Consider the following 20,070-nt stretch of genomic DNA (forward strand, 5'->3'; position numbering starts at 1 on the left):
GTAAATCATAGATAACTGTTTGTTATGACTATCATAGCTGCCAGATACATGGTTTCTTGTTTATACTAATGATTGCAATAGAACTACAAGAATCATTGAACTCTGAAGTGAAGCTTATTTTCTAGAATAAAGAACATTGTGATGTACCACAGAATTCATGTCTGGGCCATAAACTCCATGAGGGTGAGTTACAATGGTGTCAAACTTTCAATTGCCTCCTCTAAGACTCTGTGTATTATGATGAATGTCATTCTTTGTACCTATTTCTCTATTTAGTGGAAACAAGAATATTATAAAATGTATAATTCACCAGGATCTTATGAAAGATTCATTGACTGTCATGTTGTTATAATTGTAGCACCACTGTTAATATATTGGGATTATTCATGTTTGATGTGGGTGTGTGGTACCATAACATTTATCTTAGAAAAATAGAGCCATCACTTCAGACATACTCAAGGTACCTTTCTCCCAACCCACTTTTCTTTTCAGTGGCAAATGATTTTTAAAATTTTTTGTACATATATTTGTCTGAGAGTTTGTGAAAGGGATCATTGATTAGTAGTAACCTTCAAAATAAAATTATAAAATTTGTTGTTAAAATCTTATGATTCCTAAGTTTTATGATAGGTAATATAAGATTTATTGCATAGGAATAGAGAAATGACAATGCTGCTCTGATAATAATTTCATTATTTATGCTAAAATTTCAGATTAGATATGTACTCAGCATGGATTTATTTCCTGATATAATGTAGATGGTGATGATGGAAGTCTATTCTTTTCTGATGTGAATTGTTATCAGAATTTATCCTGGGATTGTACAATTTAGTGTGCTTTTCATTTGCAGTGACTCATCATTGATTTCTCTTGGTAACAATGCTGTACTATAAATGTTGTATATTGTAAGAATATATACATATATTCATATGTATGTTCTAAGAATACAAATATTTCTTGAAAGCTAGAATGGTTATTAAAACATATGTTATTTCAGGAGGCATCTTAGTATCTTGTACACATTTACTTTAGTTTCTTAATATCAAACAATTCTCCAGTTCCTTCATCCCTTAAAACAAATTCACCATTTTGCTCAGAGAAATAAGTGTTGTAATTTAAAGGAAATGTTACTAAACATCAAAATGCATTCCAAGTATTTGGCAATAGGAATAATATTCTTATCACAAAATACAGTTGGGATTCTGGGAAATATCTCTTTGCTTTTCCACTATCTAGCTGTTTACTATAATGAACATATACTGAAGCCTATAGATTTGATCCTCACCCATCTGTTCATAGCCAACTGCTTGATCATTTTTTCTAAAGGGGTGCCCCTCACAATTGCAGCTTTTGAAATGAAAGTGTTTTTCAATGATTTCATGTGTGAATTTCTTTTCTATATTCAAAGACTTGGCAGAAGCATGTCCATGGGAACTACCTGTCTCTTGAGTATCCATCAGGTCATCACCATCAGTCCCCAGAAATCCTTTTGGAAAAATTTTAAATTCAAATCTTCAAATTACATTACCCTCTCTATTTCCCTCTGCTGGGTCCTTTATATCACCATAAATTTTATTATCCCTGTGTCTGGGATTATAAAAATGAGTCACAATAACATGACAGTAAAAAGAGATTTTTTATACTGCTCCTCTTGGAGTCATGATAGAATTGCAGAATCACTGTACACAGCACTGTTGGTATTTCCTGAAGTCTTGTTTTCCGTGCTCATCATCTGGTCCAGTGGCTCTATGATTGCCATTCTTTATAGACACAAGCAGCACATTCAACACATCCGCAGTGCTCATGTATCCCTCAGAATTTCCCCTGAGTCTAAAGCCACCCAGAGTATCCTATTTCTGGTGTCTTCTTATGTAGCTTTTTATACCCTCTCCTCCATATTACAAGGCTTAATTGCTGCTTTATATAAACCCAATTGGTGGTTAATAAGCATCACAGCCATCGTTTCTATGTGTTTTCCAACTTTGGGTCCTTTTGTTGTGAATCACGACTTCATTGTACTAAGATTCTGCATACTCTGGATAAGGCGTATAAACAACAAACAATTGCTTCATAGGTAAGTAGATTGCATGTGGTTTTTTGCTCCTTATTTACCTGTTCATTCATTCATTTCCTTCAAAATTTCAACACGAATGTGATGAGGGAAGGCTGTTATCTGTCTAAGGGAAAGCCTCCATGGTACTTGGGGTGTCTTCTTACTTAAATTTTTATGCTCACAGCAGAACTGAATGAAGAAAGTTACTTCTATAATCTTGAAAAATGACATCAATGATTTCAAAATACAAATTGAGGTAGATACATAATATTTTAGCGTACCATGGAGATAAATGACATACATACATGCACACACACACACACACATATATATATATACATGCAAACACACAAACATATATATACATATATTTGTATATATATTCAGTTTCAGCAACATCAATCTTTTTATTTGTAACCATATGAGTAAATTTAAGGATACAGTTTTCAGTGAAATAGCCCAGGCACACAAATACAAAAATAAAAGATATGATCTCCCTTAATGTAAGTAATATTAAGACTGAACTAAAAAAAAAACTAAAAGTGTTTAAAACACTGAAAATTAAGTAGAAATGGATCACTAGGGGTATAATTTGAAGTATTTTTTTTAAAAGGTACAAACTTAAAATGAAATGGCCAAGATACATTAGATAAATTCTCAATGAATTAAAATATTAGGAAACAATCTTTTAATAATATTTCATAGAAATACAAAGCTGATAAATTTTGCAAATAAATTATATAGCATGAAATAAATGGTTAATAATTGATCTGCTTAATTGAAATTAGGTAAGTCGTTAAAACTGAAATGTTGTCAGAATGTTAATTATGTGAGATGATTTAAAAATGAAAGAAAAAAGACAGCTCTCAACATTCTACTGCTTTTCTGCTCAGAATTTGTTTGTCTGAATACTTCTACTCATGAGTCTGTTCAAAGCAGCATTAATTATTATTTAATAAAGTGCAGTAGGATAATCACAGTTTATAGATGATTCAGAATGTGAAGGACCTCAGTGGAAAGAAAAGAGAATTGATGAGGTAGGGATAAGGAGACTTTTGAACAGTATATGTAAAGAATGTATGGAGGAAGAGAAAAAAAGGAATAATGTAAAAAGTAATTTGCATGCAGTAAAATGTTTAAGTTCCCCAGACTAAATTCTTCATGAAATAGGTCAGAGATGACAGGAAATTAGGAAGGAAGCAATTAAAACAACCACACTGGAATATTGGTCACAGTTAAAACATAAAGAGAGTAAAACATCACTCAAAACATGAGTGTACAGTCAAAGGATCCCTTAACAAATGAAGAGAGTAAATTGTCTTTTGGGTCTTTCATGGAGAATTCAGCATTATTAAATATGATTTAAAGGTTAATGCTGTTGACCTGTATGCTAGGCAAACTGTATTGTTTAGTTTTGATTCAATTGGGATAAACTATAGGGCAATTTGATCTTTGATTGACAGTTATCAGTTAATTGCTGTTTGCCCTAAGAGCCTAAGGAGGTATCATCCAACAGAATATTACCTATAAGAGGTTCTATAATTGGTGTATCCTAGGTGCTATGGACATTTTACAGAAACATTGAGAAACTATTTTTTTTACTTAAATGCATTTTTTTATTCTTTTTAAATTAAAATTTCCACCTGCTTCACGTTTCCCATTTCCCTCCCACTCGTCCCACATATTGCCCCCTCCACCCACTCCCCTCCCCCTATCCCCACTCCTCTTCTCCTCCCCCCACTCCATTTCCCCTCCCTCTCAATACTGAAGAGCAGTCCAAATTAAATGGAGAGAAACTCAAAAACATCCCACTAAAATCAGGAACATGACAAGGCTGTCCACTCTCTCCATACCTCTTCAATATAGTGCTTGAGTTCTAGCAATAGCAATAAGACAACATAAGGGGATCAAAGGGATTCGAATTGGAAAGAAAGAAGTTAAACTTTCATTATTTGCAGATGATATGATAGTGTACATAAGCGACCCCAAAAACTCCAGCAAAGAACTCCTACAGCTGATAAACACCTTTAGTAGCGTGGTAGGATACAAGATCAATTCCAAAAAATCAGTTGCCCTCCTATACACAATGGATAAGGAAGCAGAGAGGGAAATCAGAGAAGCATCACCCTTCACGATAGCCACAAATAGCATAAAATATCTTGGGGTAACTCTAACCAAGGAAGTAAAGGATCTATTTGACAAGAACTTTAAGTCTTTGAAGAAAGAAATTGAGGAGGATACCAGAAAATGGAAGGATCTCCCTTGCTCTTGAATTAAGAGGATCAACATAGTAAAAACGGCAATTCTACCAAGGGCAATTTATAGATTCAATGCAATCCCCATTAATATCCCATCAAAATTCTTCACAGATCTTGAGAGGACATTAATCAACTTTATATGGAAAAACAAAAAACCCAGGAGAGCCAAAACAATCTTATACAATAAAGGAACATCTGGAGGCATTACCATACCTGACTTCAAACTCTATAACAGAGCTTCAGTATTGAAAACAGCTTGGTATTGGCATAAAAACAAAGAAGTCAATCAATGGAATTGAGTAGAAGACCCTGATTTTAACCCACAAAACTATGAACACCTGATTTTTAAGAAAAGAGCTAAAAGTATTCAATGGAAGAGAGAAAGCATCTTCAATAAATGGTGCTGGAAGAACTGGTTGTCAACCTGTAGAAGAATGAAAATAGATCCATATCTATCGCCATGCACAAAACTCAAGTCCAAATGAATTAAAGACCTCAATATCAGTCTGAACACACTGAACCTGATAGAAGAAAAAGTGGGAAGTACTCTACAACATATGGGTACAGGAGATCACTTCCTACGTATATCCCCAGCAGCACAGACATTAAGGACAACATTGAATAAATGGGATCTCCTGAAACTAAGAAGCTTCTGTAAAGCAAAGGACACTGTCACTAAGACAAAAAGGCAACCCACTGACTAAAAGAAGATCTTCACCAACCCCACAACAGACAAAGGTCTGATCTCCAAAATATATAAAGAACTCAAGAAACTGACTTTAAAATGCTAATTAACCCAATTAAAAAATGGGGCACTAAACTGAACAGAGAATTCTGAACAGAAGAAATTCAAATGGGCAAAAGACACTTAAGGTCATGCTCAACCTCCTTAGCAATCAGGGAAATGCAAATTAAAACAACTTTGAGATACCATCTTACATCTGTCAGAATGGCTAAAATCAAAAACACCAATGATAGCCTTTGCTGGAGAGGTTGTGGAGGAAGGGGCACACTCATCCATTGCTGATGGGAATGCAAACTTCTGCAACCACTTTGGAAATCAGTGTGGTGATTTTTCAGGAAATTCAGGATCAACCTACCCCAAGATCCAGTAATACCACTCTTTGGAATATACCCAAGAGATGCTCTAGCATATGATAAAAGCATTTGTTCAACTATGTTCATAGCAGCATTGTTTGTAATAGCCAGAACCTGGAAACAACCTAGATGCCCTTCAATGGAGGAATGGATGAAATAAGTGTGGAATATATACATATTAGAGTACTCCTCAGCTGTAAAAAACAATGACATCGTGAATTTTGCTTGCAAATGGATGGAAATAGAAAACACTATCCTGAGTGAGGTAAGCCAGACCCAAAAAGAGGAACATGGGATATACTCACTCATAATTGGTTTCTAGCCATAAATAAAGGACATTGAGCATATAATTTGTGATCCTAGAGAAGCTAAATAAGAAGATGAACCCAAAGAAAAACGTATAGTCATCCGCCTGGATAAGGGAAGTAGACAAAATTGCCAGGCAAAAACTGGGATCTTGCAGGTGAGGTGGCATGGGGCTAAGTGGAAATGGGGTGAGAAACGTGAGAAGGGGAGGATGGGGGGAGTTTGGGGGAATCGGATGGTTGGGATATAGGAAGGATGAATATGGGAGCATCGACATATATATCCTAACTAAGGGAGCCATCTTAGGGTTGGCAAGAGACTTGACTCAAGAGGGGCTCGCATGTGTCCATGGAGATGTTCCCAACTAGTACCTTGGGCAACTGAGGAGAGGGAACCTGAAATGACCCTATCCTATAGCCATACTGATGAATATCTTGCATATCACCTTAGAACCTTCATCTAGTGATGGATCGAGATAGAGACAGAGACCCAATTTGGAGCAACGGACTGAGCTCTTAAGGTCCAAATGAGGAGCAGAAGGAGGGAGAACATGAGCAAGGAAGTCAGGACCACGAGTGGTGCACCAACCCACTGTGACAGTGGGACTGATCTATTGGGAGCTCACCAAGGCCAGCTGGACTGGGACTGAATAAGCATGGGTTGAAACCGGACTCTCTGAACATGGCGGACAATGAAGGCTGATGAGAAGCCAAGGACAATGGCACTAGGTTTCGATCCTAATACATGAACTGGCTTTGTGGGAGCCTAGCCTGTTTGGATGCTCACCTTCCTGGACCTAGATAGAAGTGGGAAGACCTTGGACTTCCCGCAGGGCAGGGAATTTGGACTGCTCTTTAGTACCTAGAGGGAGGGGGAATGGAGTGGGGGGAAGGGAAGAGGAGTGGGGAGAGGGGGAGGGGAGTGGTGGGAGGGGGCGATGTGTGGGAGGAGGGGTAGGGAAATGGGAAACGGGGAGGAGGCAGAAATTTTAATTAAAAAAGAATAAAAAAATAAAATTTAAAAAGAAAAAAGAAAATTTTGTTCACTTATCCTCTCACAGGGCATATTCCACCTGGTAGATCTCCATAGAAGAAAAATGTCTACAATCACTAATAAAGACATTTCTATTGTCTATTCTAGTCCCACATAAAAAAAAAAGATCAAGTAACATATAAAGGCAGATCTATCAGAATTATACCCAATTTCTCAATTGAAACTCTGAAGCCAGGTCCTGGATAGACATTCTGCAAACATTAAGAGATCATAGATGCCAGCCCATACTACTAATCACCAAATCTTCAAATCATCATAGATGTAGGAAACAAAATATTCCATAACAAAACCAGATTTAAGCCATATCTATCCACAAATCCAGTCCTACAGAAACTACTAGAAGGTAATGTCCAACCCAAGTAAGTTACCTCTACCCACAAAAACACAGGCAATAGATAATCCCACACCATCCAAAAAAGAAGGGAAATACACACACAATGCTACCCCTACTAAGAAAACAAAAAAATAGCAGAAATTAAGAATCACTGGTCATTAATATCCCTTAATATCAATGGTCTAAATTTGCCTATAAAAAGATACAGGTTAACAGAATGGATACAGAAACAGAGGCCATCCTGCTACATATAAGAAACACATCTCAACTTCAAAGAAAGCCATTACCTCAGAGTAAAGGGTTGGTAAAAGGTTTCCCAATCAAATGAAACTAAGAAACAAGCTAGTGTAGCTATTAGAATATGTTGTAGTGTGAGCAGCAGGGCTGCATCCCGGCACCCAGCTGCCCACATGGCTAGCTTATGCCCCGAAATAATTACACGGAAACTGTATTCTTTTAAACACTGCCTGGCCCATTAGTTCCAGCCTCTTATTGGCTAGCTCTTACATATTGATCTAACCCATTTTTAGTATTTTGTGTAGCACCACGAGCTGGCTTACCAGGAAAGATCTTAACCTGTGTCTGTCTGGAGTGGGAGAATCATGGCGACTCCCTGACTCGGCTTCTTTCTCCCAGCATTCTGTTCTGTTTACTCCACCCGCCTAAGGGTTGGCCTATCAAATGGGCCTAGGCAGTTTCTTTATTAATTAACCAATGAAAGCAACAGATTAATACAAGACCCATCTCCATCAAGAATATCTAACAAACTTGACTTCAAACCAATGTTAATCAAGAGATGAATAAGGACATTTCATATTTATCCCTGGAAAAATCCATCAAGATGAATTCTCAATTCTGAAAATCTGTACTCGAAACACAAAGGCACCCACATTTGTAAAAGAAACATTACTAAAGCTTCAACACCCTACTCTCACTAAAGGACAGAACTGCCAGATAAAAACTTAAGAGAGGTCGGGAAAGTTTTCTTCTATAATTTTTTTTAATAGTAAAGGCTTATTTATTTAGGGGAAACTTACAAATCACTGTCTTAGATAACAGTCCTCTGCATGAATGGGGAACAGAAACAGAGTCTAGCAGCCAGAAGTGAGGGCTGGAAGCAAGAGAAAGAACACATGCTTTAGAACTGCATTTACAATATAAGATACTATGCCCAAGTAGGCTGGTATCTTAAATACTATTGTCTGAAGGAGCATAATGTGCTCCCACAGCACCTCCCCATTTATTTAAATAAGAGAGTTCCCAAACAAAAACAAAAAATAAAAAATAATCAGGAGGCAGAGACAGGCGGATCTCTGTGAGTTCGAGACCAGCCTGGTCTACAAGAGCTAGTTCCAGGACAGGCTCCAAAACCACAGAGAAACCCTGTCTCAAAAAACCAAAAAAAAAATAAATAAATAAAATAAAATAAAAACAAATAAATAAATAAATAAATAAGAGAGTTCCAAGTCCAATACAAAACTATATACACTAGGAACAGATATCAAGTATAATTAGAATTTCAACTAGCATAAACAATATTAAGCAAAAAATCATATGCTAAATGTTTTAATAAGCATTCTATCCAAAGGAGTCTAATTCTTGTATAGGAAATGGCTTGGCTAGATCATAAGAGTACAGTAAGTATGACTATCTAACCTCTAACCTCATCAAAGGCCTGATAAAGAAAAAACATTATTTTGTAGTAGCAGGATGCTTGTTCCTCCCTGCCACCCAGAACCAAAAAAAAAAAAAAGTCACAAAGAAACTATAATAATTCGAACACTGTTGGCCTATTAGCACTAGCTTTTTATTAACTAACTCTTATATTAATTTAACCCATTTATATTAATCTGTATATTGCCATGTGGCTGTGGCTTACTGGCAAAATTCAGCATGTCTGACTCTGGCAACTCCATGATGTCTCTCTCTCTCTCTCTCTCTCTCTCTCTCTCTCTCTCTCTGAGTGTGCCTTCTTCCTCCCAGTATTCTGTTTAGTTTTCCCTGCCTAGCTCTGTTCCCCTACAGCTCTGCAATAGGCTCAATATCAGTCTGAACACACTGAACTTGATAGAAGAGAAAGTGGGAAGTGCTCTACAACATATGGGCACAGGAGACCACTTCCTTCATATAACCCCAGCAGCAAAGACATTAAGGGCAACATTGAATAAATGGGACCTCCGGAAACTAAGAAGCTTCTGTAAAGCAAAGGACACTGTCACTAAGACAAAAAGGCAACCCACTGACTGGGAGAAGATCTTCACCAACCCTGCAACAGACAAAGGTCTGATCTCCAAATATATAAAGAACTCAAGAAACAGGACGTTAAAATGCTAATTAACCCAATTTAAAAAACGGGGCACTGAACTGAACAGAGAATTCTCAACAGAAGAAGTTCAAATGGCCAAAAGACACTTAAGGGCATGCTCAACTTCCTTATCGATCAGGGAAATGCAAATCAAAACAACTTTGAGATACCATCTTAAACCTGTCAGAATGGCTAAAATAAAAAACACCAATGACAGCCTTTGCTGGAGAGGATGTGGAGGAAGGGGCACACTCATCCATTGCTGGTGGGAATGCAAACTTGTGCAACTACTATGGAAAGCAGTGTGGGAGTTTCTCAGGAAATTTGGGATCAACCTACCCCAGGACCGAGCAATACCACTCTTGGGAATATACCCAAGAGATGCCCTATCATACTATAAAAGTATTTGTTCAACTATGCTCATAGCAGCATTATTTGTAATAGCCAGAACCTGGAAACAACCTAGATGTCCTTCCACGGAAGAATGGATGAAGAAAGTGTGGAATATATACATTTAGAGTACTACTCAGTGGTAAAAAACAATGACTTCTTGAATTTTGCATACAAATGGATGGAAATAGAAAACATTATCATGAGTGAGGTAACCCAGACCCAAAAAGATGAAAATGGGATGTACTCACTCATAATTGGTTTTTAGCTATAAATATAGGACAGTGAGTCTATAACTCGCAATCCTAGAGAAGCTAAATAAGAAGGTGAACCCAAAGAAAAATGTATAGTTATCCCCCTGGATATTGGAAGTAGTCAAGATTGCTGGACAAAAATTTGGGAACTGGGGGGGGATGGGGGAAAGGGGAGATGGGGAGAGAAAATGAGAAGGGGAGGATAGGGAGAACTTGGGGGAATGGGATGGTTGGGATAATGGAAGGTTGGATATGGGAGCAGGGAAGTATATATCTTAATTAAGGGAGCCATTTTAGGGTTGGCAGGAGCCTTGACTCTAGAGGGGTTCCCAGGGGTTCAGAGAGATGTACCCAACTAGGTCCTTGAGCAGCTGAGGAGAGAGAGCCTGAAATGGCCTGATCCTATAGCCATACTAACGAATATCTTGCATATCACCATAGAACCTTCATCTGTTGATGGATGGAGGTAGAGACAGACCACATTGGAGCACGGGACTGAGCTCCCAAGGTCCAAATGAAAAACAGAAGGAGGGAGAACATGAGCAAAGAAGTCAAGACCACAAGGGGGGCACCCACCCACTGAGACGGTGGGGCTAATCTATTAAGAGCTCACCAAGGAAAGCTGGACTGGGACTGAAAATGCATGGGATAAAACCAGACTCACTGAATATGGTGGACAATGAGGGTCTGCTGAGAAGCCAAGGACAATGGCACTGAGTTTTGACCCTACTGCATGTACTGGTTTTGTGGGAGTCTAACCTGTTTGGATGCTCACCTTCCTAGACCTGGATGGAGGGGGGGAGGACCTTGGACTGCCCACAGGGTAGGGAACCCTGACTGCTCTTTGGACTGGAGAGGGAGGGGGAGGGGAGTGGGGCTTGAGGAGTGGGGGAGGGGGAGGGAAAAGGAGGAGGTAGGGAGGAGGCAGAAATTTTTAATTAAAAAAATTAATAAAAAAAACATTAAATTCTGCCTAGATAGGTAATCTTCAACCACTTCAAAGGTCTGTAGAACATGGCATTTAAATAACTTAGAGTTCTGTTGGCATGAGACCTGATTGCTCCTGACAAAACCAATCTATTCCCAAGAGAATGTTGAGCACCGAAGACACTCAAATCGCAGTTTATTTCTTTTTGGCACACTGGCCTTTGGGCAAGGAACTGCCCATACCTCAAGCACTGACAAAGTACATGGTATCTGGAAATGGATAAGCAGGACACAAGGAAAAAGACTGTCAAATCTTGCTAAGACAGGGTAAGATAGTTCTGAAGTTTCCTGCCTCTAAAATGATCTGTGAGTTACACTAGGCCTTAAACAGAGTTGGTTGCTTCAGTATTGCAAATGAGACTTTGGGTGATTGCTCAGATAGCTAATTGTCTCCATCATATATTGCTCATTTTGGAAGCTGCTTGATTGTACTTCCTCCATGCTCAAGTAATGCTGTAGGAGGTTCTTCTGTCTATGTGTTGCTTTCATTGGTTAATAAAGGAATTGCTTTGAGCCTATAGCAGAGCTGTAGGGGAGCAAAGCTAGGCAGGGAAAACTAAACAGAATGTTGGGAAGAAGGAACATTCAGAGAGAGTGAGAGACATCATGGAGTTGCCAGATTTAGACATGCTGAATCTATAATGTTATTAAATATATTTTCACTATCCTGAGTGAGGTAACCCATACCCAAAAAGATGAACATGGGATGTACTCACTCATAATTGGTTTCTAGCCATAAATAAAGGACATTGAGCCTATAATTTGTGATCCTAGAGAAGCTAAATAAGAAGGTTAACCCAAAGAAAAACATATAGTCATCCTCCTGGATATGGGAAGTAGACAAGATTGCCAGGCAAAAATTGGTAACTTGGAGGTGGGGTGGGATGAGGGTAAGGGGAAATGGGAAGAGAAAAGTGAGAAGGGGAGTATTGGGAGAACTTGGGGGAATAGGATGGTTGGGATAAAGGAATGGTGGATATGGGAGCAGGGAAGTATATATCCTAATTAAGGGAGCCATTTTAGGTTTGGCAAGAGACTTGACTCTAGAGGGACTCGCAGGTGTCCAGGGAGATGTCCCCAGTTAGTTCCTTGGGCAACTGAGGAGAGGGAACCTGAAATGGCCCTATCTTATAGCCATACTAATGAATATCTTGCATATCACCATAGAACCTTCATCTGGCAATGGATCGAGATAGAGACAGAGACCCACATTGGAGCACTGGACTGAGCTCCCAAGGTCCAAATGAGGAGCAGAAGGAGGGAGAACATGAGCAAGGAAGTCAGGACAGTGAGTGGTACACCCACCCACTGTGACAGTGGGACTGATCTATTGGGAGTTCACCAAGGCCAGCTGGACTGGGACTGAATAAAGCATGGGATAAAACCGGACTCTCTGAACATGGAGGACAATGAGGGCTGATGAGAAACCAAGGACAATGGCACTGGGTTTTGATCCTACTGCATGAACTCGCTTTGTGGGAGCCTAGCCTGTTTGGATGCTCACCTTCTTAGACCTGGATGGAGGGGGGAGGACCTTGGACTTCCCACAAGGCAGGGAACCCTGACTGTTCTTCAGACTGGAGAGAAAGGAGGAAAGGAGTGGCGGAAGGGGGAGAGGAGTGGTGGGAGGGGGAGAAGAGTGAGAGGAGGAGGAGGGAAATGGGAGGTGGGGAGGAGGCAGAAATTTCTTCAATAAAATAATAAAAATAAAAGTAAATAAATAAAAAAACTTAAGAGAGAAATAAAGGACCTAACAAATGTTATTAATCAAATAAGTTTAACAGACATCTATATAACATTCCATCCAAACACAAAAGAAAATACCTTCTTCTCAGCACCTCATGGAACCTTCTCTAAAATTGACCACATACTCAGTAACAAGAGAACCTCAACAGATACAAAAGAAATATTGGAATAACCCCCTGTATCTTATCGGATAACCATGGCTTAAAGTTAGAATTCAAAAACAACATTAATTGCATAAAGCCCAAAACTTACAGAAATGGAACAATACTCAACTGAATCACCCTTGGGTCAAGGAAAAAAGAAAGAAGTTAAAGACTTCCTAGAATTAAATGAAAATGAATGCACAACATATGCAAACATATAGATCACTTTGAAAGCAGTGTTAAGGGGAAAGTGCCTGCTTAAGGAACCTGGAGAAATCTAACACTAGCTATTTAAAGACACACCTGAAGTTCTAGAACAAAGAGAAACAAACTCACTCAGGAGGAATAGATGAGATGAACTATTCAAATTGAAGGCAAAAATCATTAAAATAGAAACAAAGAAAACAATACATACATATCCTCTCTAGAGCTGGGCACTCCACAGTCTCTTGTTTTATCCTTCAATTGAAAACAAACATTTATCTCATACATTATATCCTTATTACTGTTTCTCCTCACTCTATTTCTACCAGTTCTTTCCCCACCTCCATTCCTCTCTGTATCCAATTTTTTAAAGGCTCTTATTAGAAAATAACAGACTTCGAAAAGATAACAACAAAACTTGATATAATAAAATATAGCAAGATTTTTAAAAATCCATCACATCAAATGTAGACAAGGCAATCCAATAGAAGGAAAGGATCCCCAAAAGCAACCACAAGTATCATTGAACAAATTATTTATGCTCTCAGAACTCTCATGGAAATATTAAGCTGAAGGAATTACTACATATAAAGAGGTCTTGCTACAGACCCTGAAGGCCCTGTACTAGCAGCTCTGAGTTCATAAGAGCCTTGCTAAGTTGATTCAGTGGGCCTTATTCTCCTGGTTTTCTCCATCACCTCTAGATCATACACTCTTTCCATCACTTCTGCCAATGGGTCCCCTTAGCTCTTCAGGAAGGGATTTGATCAAGACATCCTATTTAGCGCTGTGGTTCCAAAGACTCTCTATGTAATTTCTGGTTATGGGTTCCTGTCTGTTACAGAAAAAAGCTACTCTAATGGTAACTGAATGAGGAACAGATCTATGAATGTAGGAGAATATCACTACGAGTCAGTTTCTCAATACCTTTTACTTTTTTAGGCCAGTAGTATATGTTTCTACCTTAGGTTTCTGGGTTAAATAATCTCTGGTTATTACTCACCAAAACAGTGTTGAATATGGATTCTGCCTCATGAAGCAAACCTAAAATCATATCAGACATCAGTTAGCTACTCCTACAAGTTCTGTGCCACCACAGTCATATATTTTACTGGTTGGATAGATTATATGCCAAAGGTTTTAAGGCTGAGTTGGTGTTCACATTTTTCTTTCAGAAGCCTGCAGAGGACAATTTTTCACCAAAAAGACCAAAACATAGGGGTGAAGAATCTATGTAGGCACCATCTCAACTTCACAGTGTTCACTTGAGTTGTGTGGGTGTTGTTGTCAGCAATGGGGACCAGCTGTTAGTTTTGGGGGAACAACCTATTGTCTTACCTAAATGCCTATTTCTCAGCCATTTCAGTTTTTTATTGATTTTTATTGAACTCTACATTTTTCTCTGCTACCCTTCCTGCCTCTCCCCTCCCACTTCAACTGTTCTCCAAGGTTGAGAATTCTCTGTTTAGATCTTAAATCCACTTTTAATTTGGATTTTTATTTTATTATTACTATTTATATCTAGCTTCTTGAGTTCCTTATATATTTTGGATATCCACTGCCTCTTTGTCTGAATGTCAGTCTTTTTGCCTTATAGGAGCATTTCAGTTTTATGAAGATCAATTAAAAAATTGTTGAACTAAATTGCTGTTCTCTCTTTGTCCTATTCAAAAAGTCTTATTCTGCACCACTACTTTTAGGATACTCCCCTCTTTCTCTTTTATCAGGTTCCAACTGTCTGGTTTTATGTTGAAGATGTTGATCCATTTGTAGTTAGTATTATACAGGGTGGTAAGTATGTATCTATTTGTATTATTCTACATGTAGACATAGAGTTTGATTAGAAACATTTGTTGAAGATTCCTTTTATTTTCCAGTGTGTATTTATCATGAACCAATTGTCTTCAGGTATAAATTTATGGTTAGGTAATTAATTCCATTCTCTTGATGAATATGACTGTTTTATGCAAATACCATGCCATTTATACTACTTTAGCTAAGTTATACAACCTCAAATCATGAATCACGATACATCTAGGAGTTCCTTTATTGTTAAAGATTGTTTCTTGTTTTTCCATGTGTATTTGAAAGTTGTCCTTTGAAGATCAGTGAAGAATTGTGTTATAATTTTGATTTGAAATCTGTGGATTACTTTTGATGGGGTGGCCACTGTGGGAGGAGGAGCTGCTTGTGCGTCCCAGCTGCCCAGAACTGAAATAATCATACAGGAACTGTATTAATTAAATCACTGCTTGGCCTATTAGCTCTAACTTCTTATTGGCTAACTCTTACATCTTAATTTAACTCATCTCCATTAATATGTGCATCACCACAAGGTTGTGATCTACCAGCAAAGTTTGAGTACATCTATCTATGGTAGTGGCTCCATGGCATCTCCCAACTCAGCCCTTTCTCCCAACATTCTGTTTAGTTTTCCCTACCTACCTAAGTTTTACCCTATCAACAGGCCACTGCACTTTCTTTATTCACTAATGGCAATCACAGCACACGGGGGGACTCCCGCATCAGGGCATTTTTACATTATTAATCCTCCCAATCTGAGAATATACTTCCATTTTCTAATATCTTATGAATAGAACAACATTGAACATGTTAGATTAAGTGTATCTCTGACATAATGAAGCCTCTTTTATGTAGATTCTCAAAAGCCATATAGCTGTATGCTGAGGTAGAATAATTCCCATTATAGAGAAATCACCATACTGAACTCCATAGAAGATTTACAAGTTTTCACTCTAAACAGCAATAATTTGAGTATTACTCATATTCTATAACCTTGGCAGAATGAATTGTGACTACCTTTGTCCTAATTTACTCAGGAGATCTGGTCTTTTTTTTTCTTCCCATGTAGATTAGATCTATGTATGTCTCTCTGAGGGTCTTCACTGTTGTCTATGTTCTCTGGGATTGTGATTTGTGGGCTGATTTTCTTTGCTTTATGTTTAAAAACCACTTATGAGTGAGTACATGTGTACACTTGAACACATTGGCACAGGACACCACTTTCTAAATATAACCCCAGCAGCACAGACACTGAGAGAAACAATATAAATGGGACTTCCTAAAACTGAAAAGCTTCTGTAAAGCAAAGGACATGGTCAACAAGACAAAATGGCAGCCTACAGAATGGGACAAGATCTTTACTAAACACATATCAGACAGAAGTCTGATCTCCAAAATATACAAAGAACTCAAGATATTAGTTGTCAAAAGAACAAATAATCCAATGAAAAAATGGAGTACAGACCTAGGCAGAGACCTCTCAATAGAGGAATTTAAAATGCTGAAAGACTCTTAAGGAAATATTCAACATCCTTGGTCATCAGAGAAATATAAATCAAAACAACTCTGAGATTCCATCTTACACCTATAAGAATGGTCAAGATCAAAAACACTGATGACAACTTATGTGGGAGAGGTTGTGGGGAAAAGGGAACACTTCTGCATTGCTGGTGGGAAGGCATGCTGGTACAGCCCCTTTGAATGTCAGTGTGGCGATTTCTCAGAAAATTAGGAACAACCTTCCTCAAGACACAGTAATACCACTTTTGGGTGTATATCCAAAGGATGCTCAATCATGCAACAAGGATATGTGCTCAACTGTGTTCATAGCAGCATTGTTTGTCATACCCAGAACCTGGAAACAACCTAAATTCCCCTCAACCAAAGAATGGATAAGGAAAATGTGGTACATTTACACAATGGAGTGCTACACAGCAGAAAAAATTAATGACTTCTTGAATTTTGCAGGCAAATGGATGGAGCTAGAAAACCTCAATTTGGAGGGTCTGCTGTGATCTTCTGGACCTGCCCTGCCTGCCACATTCTTCACTTTGTCCCTGGCTCATTGGGCTACCAGGCATCCCTGTGTAGGTGCTGAGAGTTCCATCTGGATGAGTCATTGGACTGCCAGGCGTCCATGTTTTGGTGCTGACAAGTCCATCTGGAAGGGGATGGTTCCTGACCCTACACTGAGGAGATACACCCAGGGAGTTAGTCACAGCAAAGACTGGACCAAGACACCAGGCCTCTCCTGGCTCCATTTGAAGGAAGAGATGGGCAGGCGCCAATGCAAGAATTCCTCCAACAACCTGAAAGGCAAAATGACATCACCAGAATCCAGGAATCCTGAAATAAGAATTGTATACCCTATTCCAGAAGAATTAGAAGAATTCGACGCAAAAGTGAATTATATAAAAATAATAGAGGACCTTAAACAGGAGGTGAAAAACTGCCATAATCAATTAGAGATTACAAACAAAAAGGTAGAGGAAATCAATAAATCTCTCAAAGATACCGAAGAAAACCAAGAGAAACAAGAAAAAGCAACCAAATAGGTAAGAGAAACGGTTCAAGACTTGAAGAATGAAATGGAAGTAATGAAGAAAACACAAACCGAGAGAAGGATGGAGATGGAAAATTTGGATAAACGAACAGGAACTACAAAGACAAGTACTACCAACAGATTACAAGAGAAAGAAGAAAGAATCGCAGACACTGAAGATACCATAGAGAAAATAAACACACTGATCAAAGAAAACAGCAAAACCAACAAATTCTCATAACAAAACATTCAGGAAATCTGGGACACAATAAAAGATCAAACCTAAGAATAATTTGGATAGAAAAAGGAGAAGAAGTACAGCTCAATGGTCCAGAAAATATATTTAATAAAATTATAGAAGAAAATTTTCCCAACCTTTAGAAAGATATTCCTTTGAAGGTCCAAGAAGCATACAGAACACCAAACAGACTGAATCAAAAGAAAACATCTCCTCGTCATATAATAATCAAAACACAAAACATACAGAATAAAGAAAGAATATTAAGAGCTGCAAAGGAAAAAGGTCAAGTTACTTATAAAGGTAAACATATCAGACTTACACCTGACTTCTCTATGGAAACCATGAAAGCCAGAAGGTCCTGGATAGATGTACTGCAGAAACTAAGAGACCATGGATGCAAGCCCAGACTATTATACCCAGCCAAGCTTTCATTCACTATAAATGGAGAAAACAAAATTTTCCAGGATAAAAACAAATTTAAACAATACGTAGCCACAAATCCAGCCTTACAGAAAGTAATTGAAGGAAAATCACAACCCAAGGAGTCCAACAATGCCCACAATAACTCAGACATCTAATGACCCTTCACCAGCACAACTCAAAGAAGGGAAACACACAAACTCTACTACTAAAAAAAAAGAAAGAAAGAAAGAAAAAATGACCGGAGTTAACAACCACTGGTCATTAATATCACTTAATATCAATGGACTCAACTCACCTATAAAGAGGCACAGGCTAAGAGATTGGATATGAAAACAGGATCCAACATTCTGCTGTTTACAAGAAACACACCTCAACCACAAGACAGACATCTACTCAGAGTAAAGGGCTGGGAAAAGGTTTATCAAGCAAACGGACCTAAGAAACAAGCAGGTGTGGCCATACTAATTTCTAACAAAGTTGACTTCAAACTAAAATCAATCAGAAGAGATGGAGAGGGACATTTTTTACTCATAACAGGAACAATTCATCAGGATGAAGTCTCAGTCCTGAATACCTATGCCCCTAATATAAAAGCACCCACTTATGTAAAAGAAACATTACTAAAACTCAAGGCAGTCATCAAATCACGCACACTAATAGTAGGAGATTTCAAAACTCCTCTCTCAACAATGGACAGGTCAATTAGACAGAAACCTAACAGAGAAATAAGAGGATTAAGGGAGGTAACAAATCAAATGGACTTAACAGACATCTATAGAACATTCCACCCAAATAGGAAAGAATATACCTTCTTCTCTGCAGCTCAGGAACCGTCTCAAAAATTGACCACATACTCGGTAACAAAGCAAACTTACACAGTTACAAAAAATATTAGTAACCACCTGTGTCTTATCAGATCACCATGGATTAAAGTAGGAAATCAACAACAATGCTCCCCCCCAGAAAGCCTATGAACTCACGGAAACTGGACAGTCAACTACTGAACCACACCTGGGTCAAGGAAGAAATAAAGAAAGAAATTAAAGTCTTTCTTGAATTCGATGAAAACAAAGACTCAACATACTCAAACCTATGGGACACTTATGAAAGCAGTGCTAAGAGGAAAGTTCATAGCACTAAATTCCCACTTAAAGAAAACAGAGAAAGCACACAGTAGAGACTTACCAGCCCACCTGAAAGCTCTAGAAAAAAAGAAGCAGACTCACCTAGGAGGAGTAGAAGACTGGAAATAATCAAACTGAGGACTGACATCAACAAAATAGAAACACAGAAAACAATCCAAAGAATCAATGAAACAAAAAGCTGGTTCTTGGAAATAATCAACAAGATTGATAAACCCCTATCCAAACTAATCAAACAGAGGAGAGAAATTATGCCAATTAACAAGATCAGAAACGAAAAGGGAGACATAACCACAGACACAGAGGAAATTCAGAGAATCATTAGATCTTACTACAAAAGCCTGTATACCACAAAATTGGAAAATGTAAAAGAAATGGACACTTTTTTAGATAAGTACCATATACTAAAGTTAAACCAGGACCAGGTGAACAATCTAAATAGAACTGTTAGTCGCGAAGAATTAGAAGTTGTTATAAAAAAACCTCCCTACCAAAAAAAGCCCAGGTCCAGACGACTTCAATGCAGAATTCTACCAGAACTTCCAAGAAGACCTAATGCCTATACTCCTTAATGTATTTCACAATGTAGAAACTGAGAAGTCACTGCCAAATTCCTTTTATGAAGCTGCAGTTACTCGGATACCAAAACCACACAAAGACACAACCAAGAAAGAGAACTACAGGTCAATCTCACTCATGAACATTGATGCGAAAATCCTCAATAAAATACTGGCAAACCGAATCCAAGAACACATTAGAAAAATTATCCATTATGATCAAGTAGGCTT

The 20,070-nt window shown here is 38.2% G+C and overlaps 1 protein-coding gene across 1 annotated transcript; it reads left to right on the forward strand.

The window, feature by feature from the left end:
* Positions 1-1,142: 1,142 nt before the first annotated feature.
* LOC130867819 (vomeronasal type-1 receptor 4-like) lies at positions 1,143-2,078 on the forward strand. Its single transcript, XM_057760008.1, has one exon. It carries the CDS (start codon positions 1,143-1,145, stop codon positions 2,076-2,078), a length of 936 nt encoding a protein of 311 aa, XP_057615991.1.
* The last annotated feature ends 17,992 nt before the right edge of the window (positions 2,079-20,070 follow it).

Source organism: Chionomys nivalis, chromosome 2 (assembly GCF_950005125.1).
Source record: "Chionomys nivalis chromosome 2, mChiNiv1.1, whole genome shotgun sequence".
NCBI classification, from domain to species: domain Eukaryota; kingdom Metazoa; phylum Chordata; class Mammalia; order Rodentia; family Cricetidae; genus Chionomys; species Chionomys nivalis.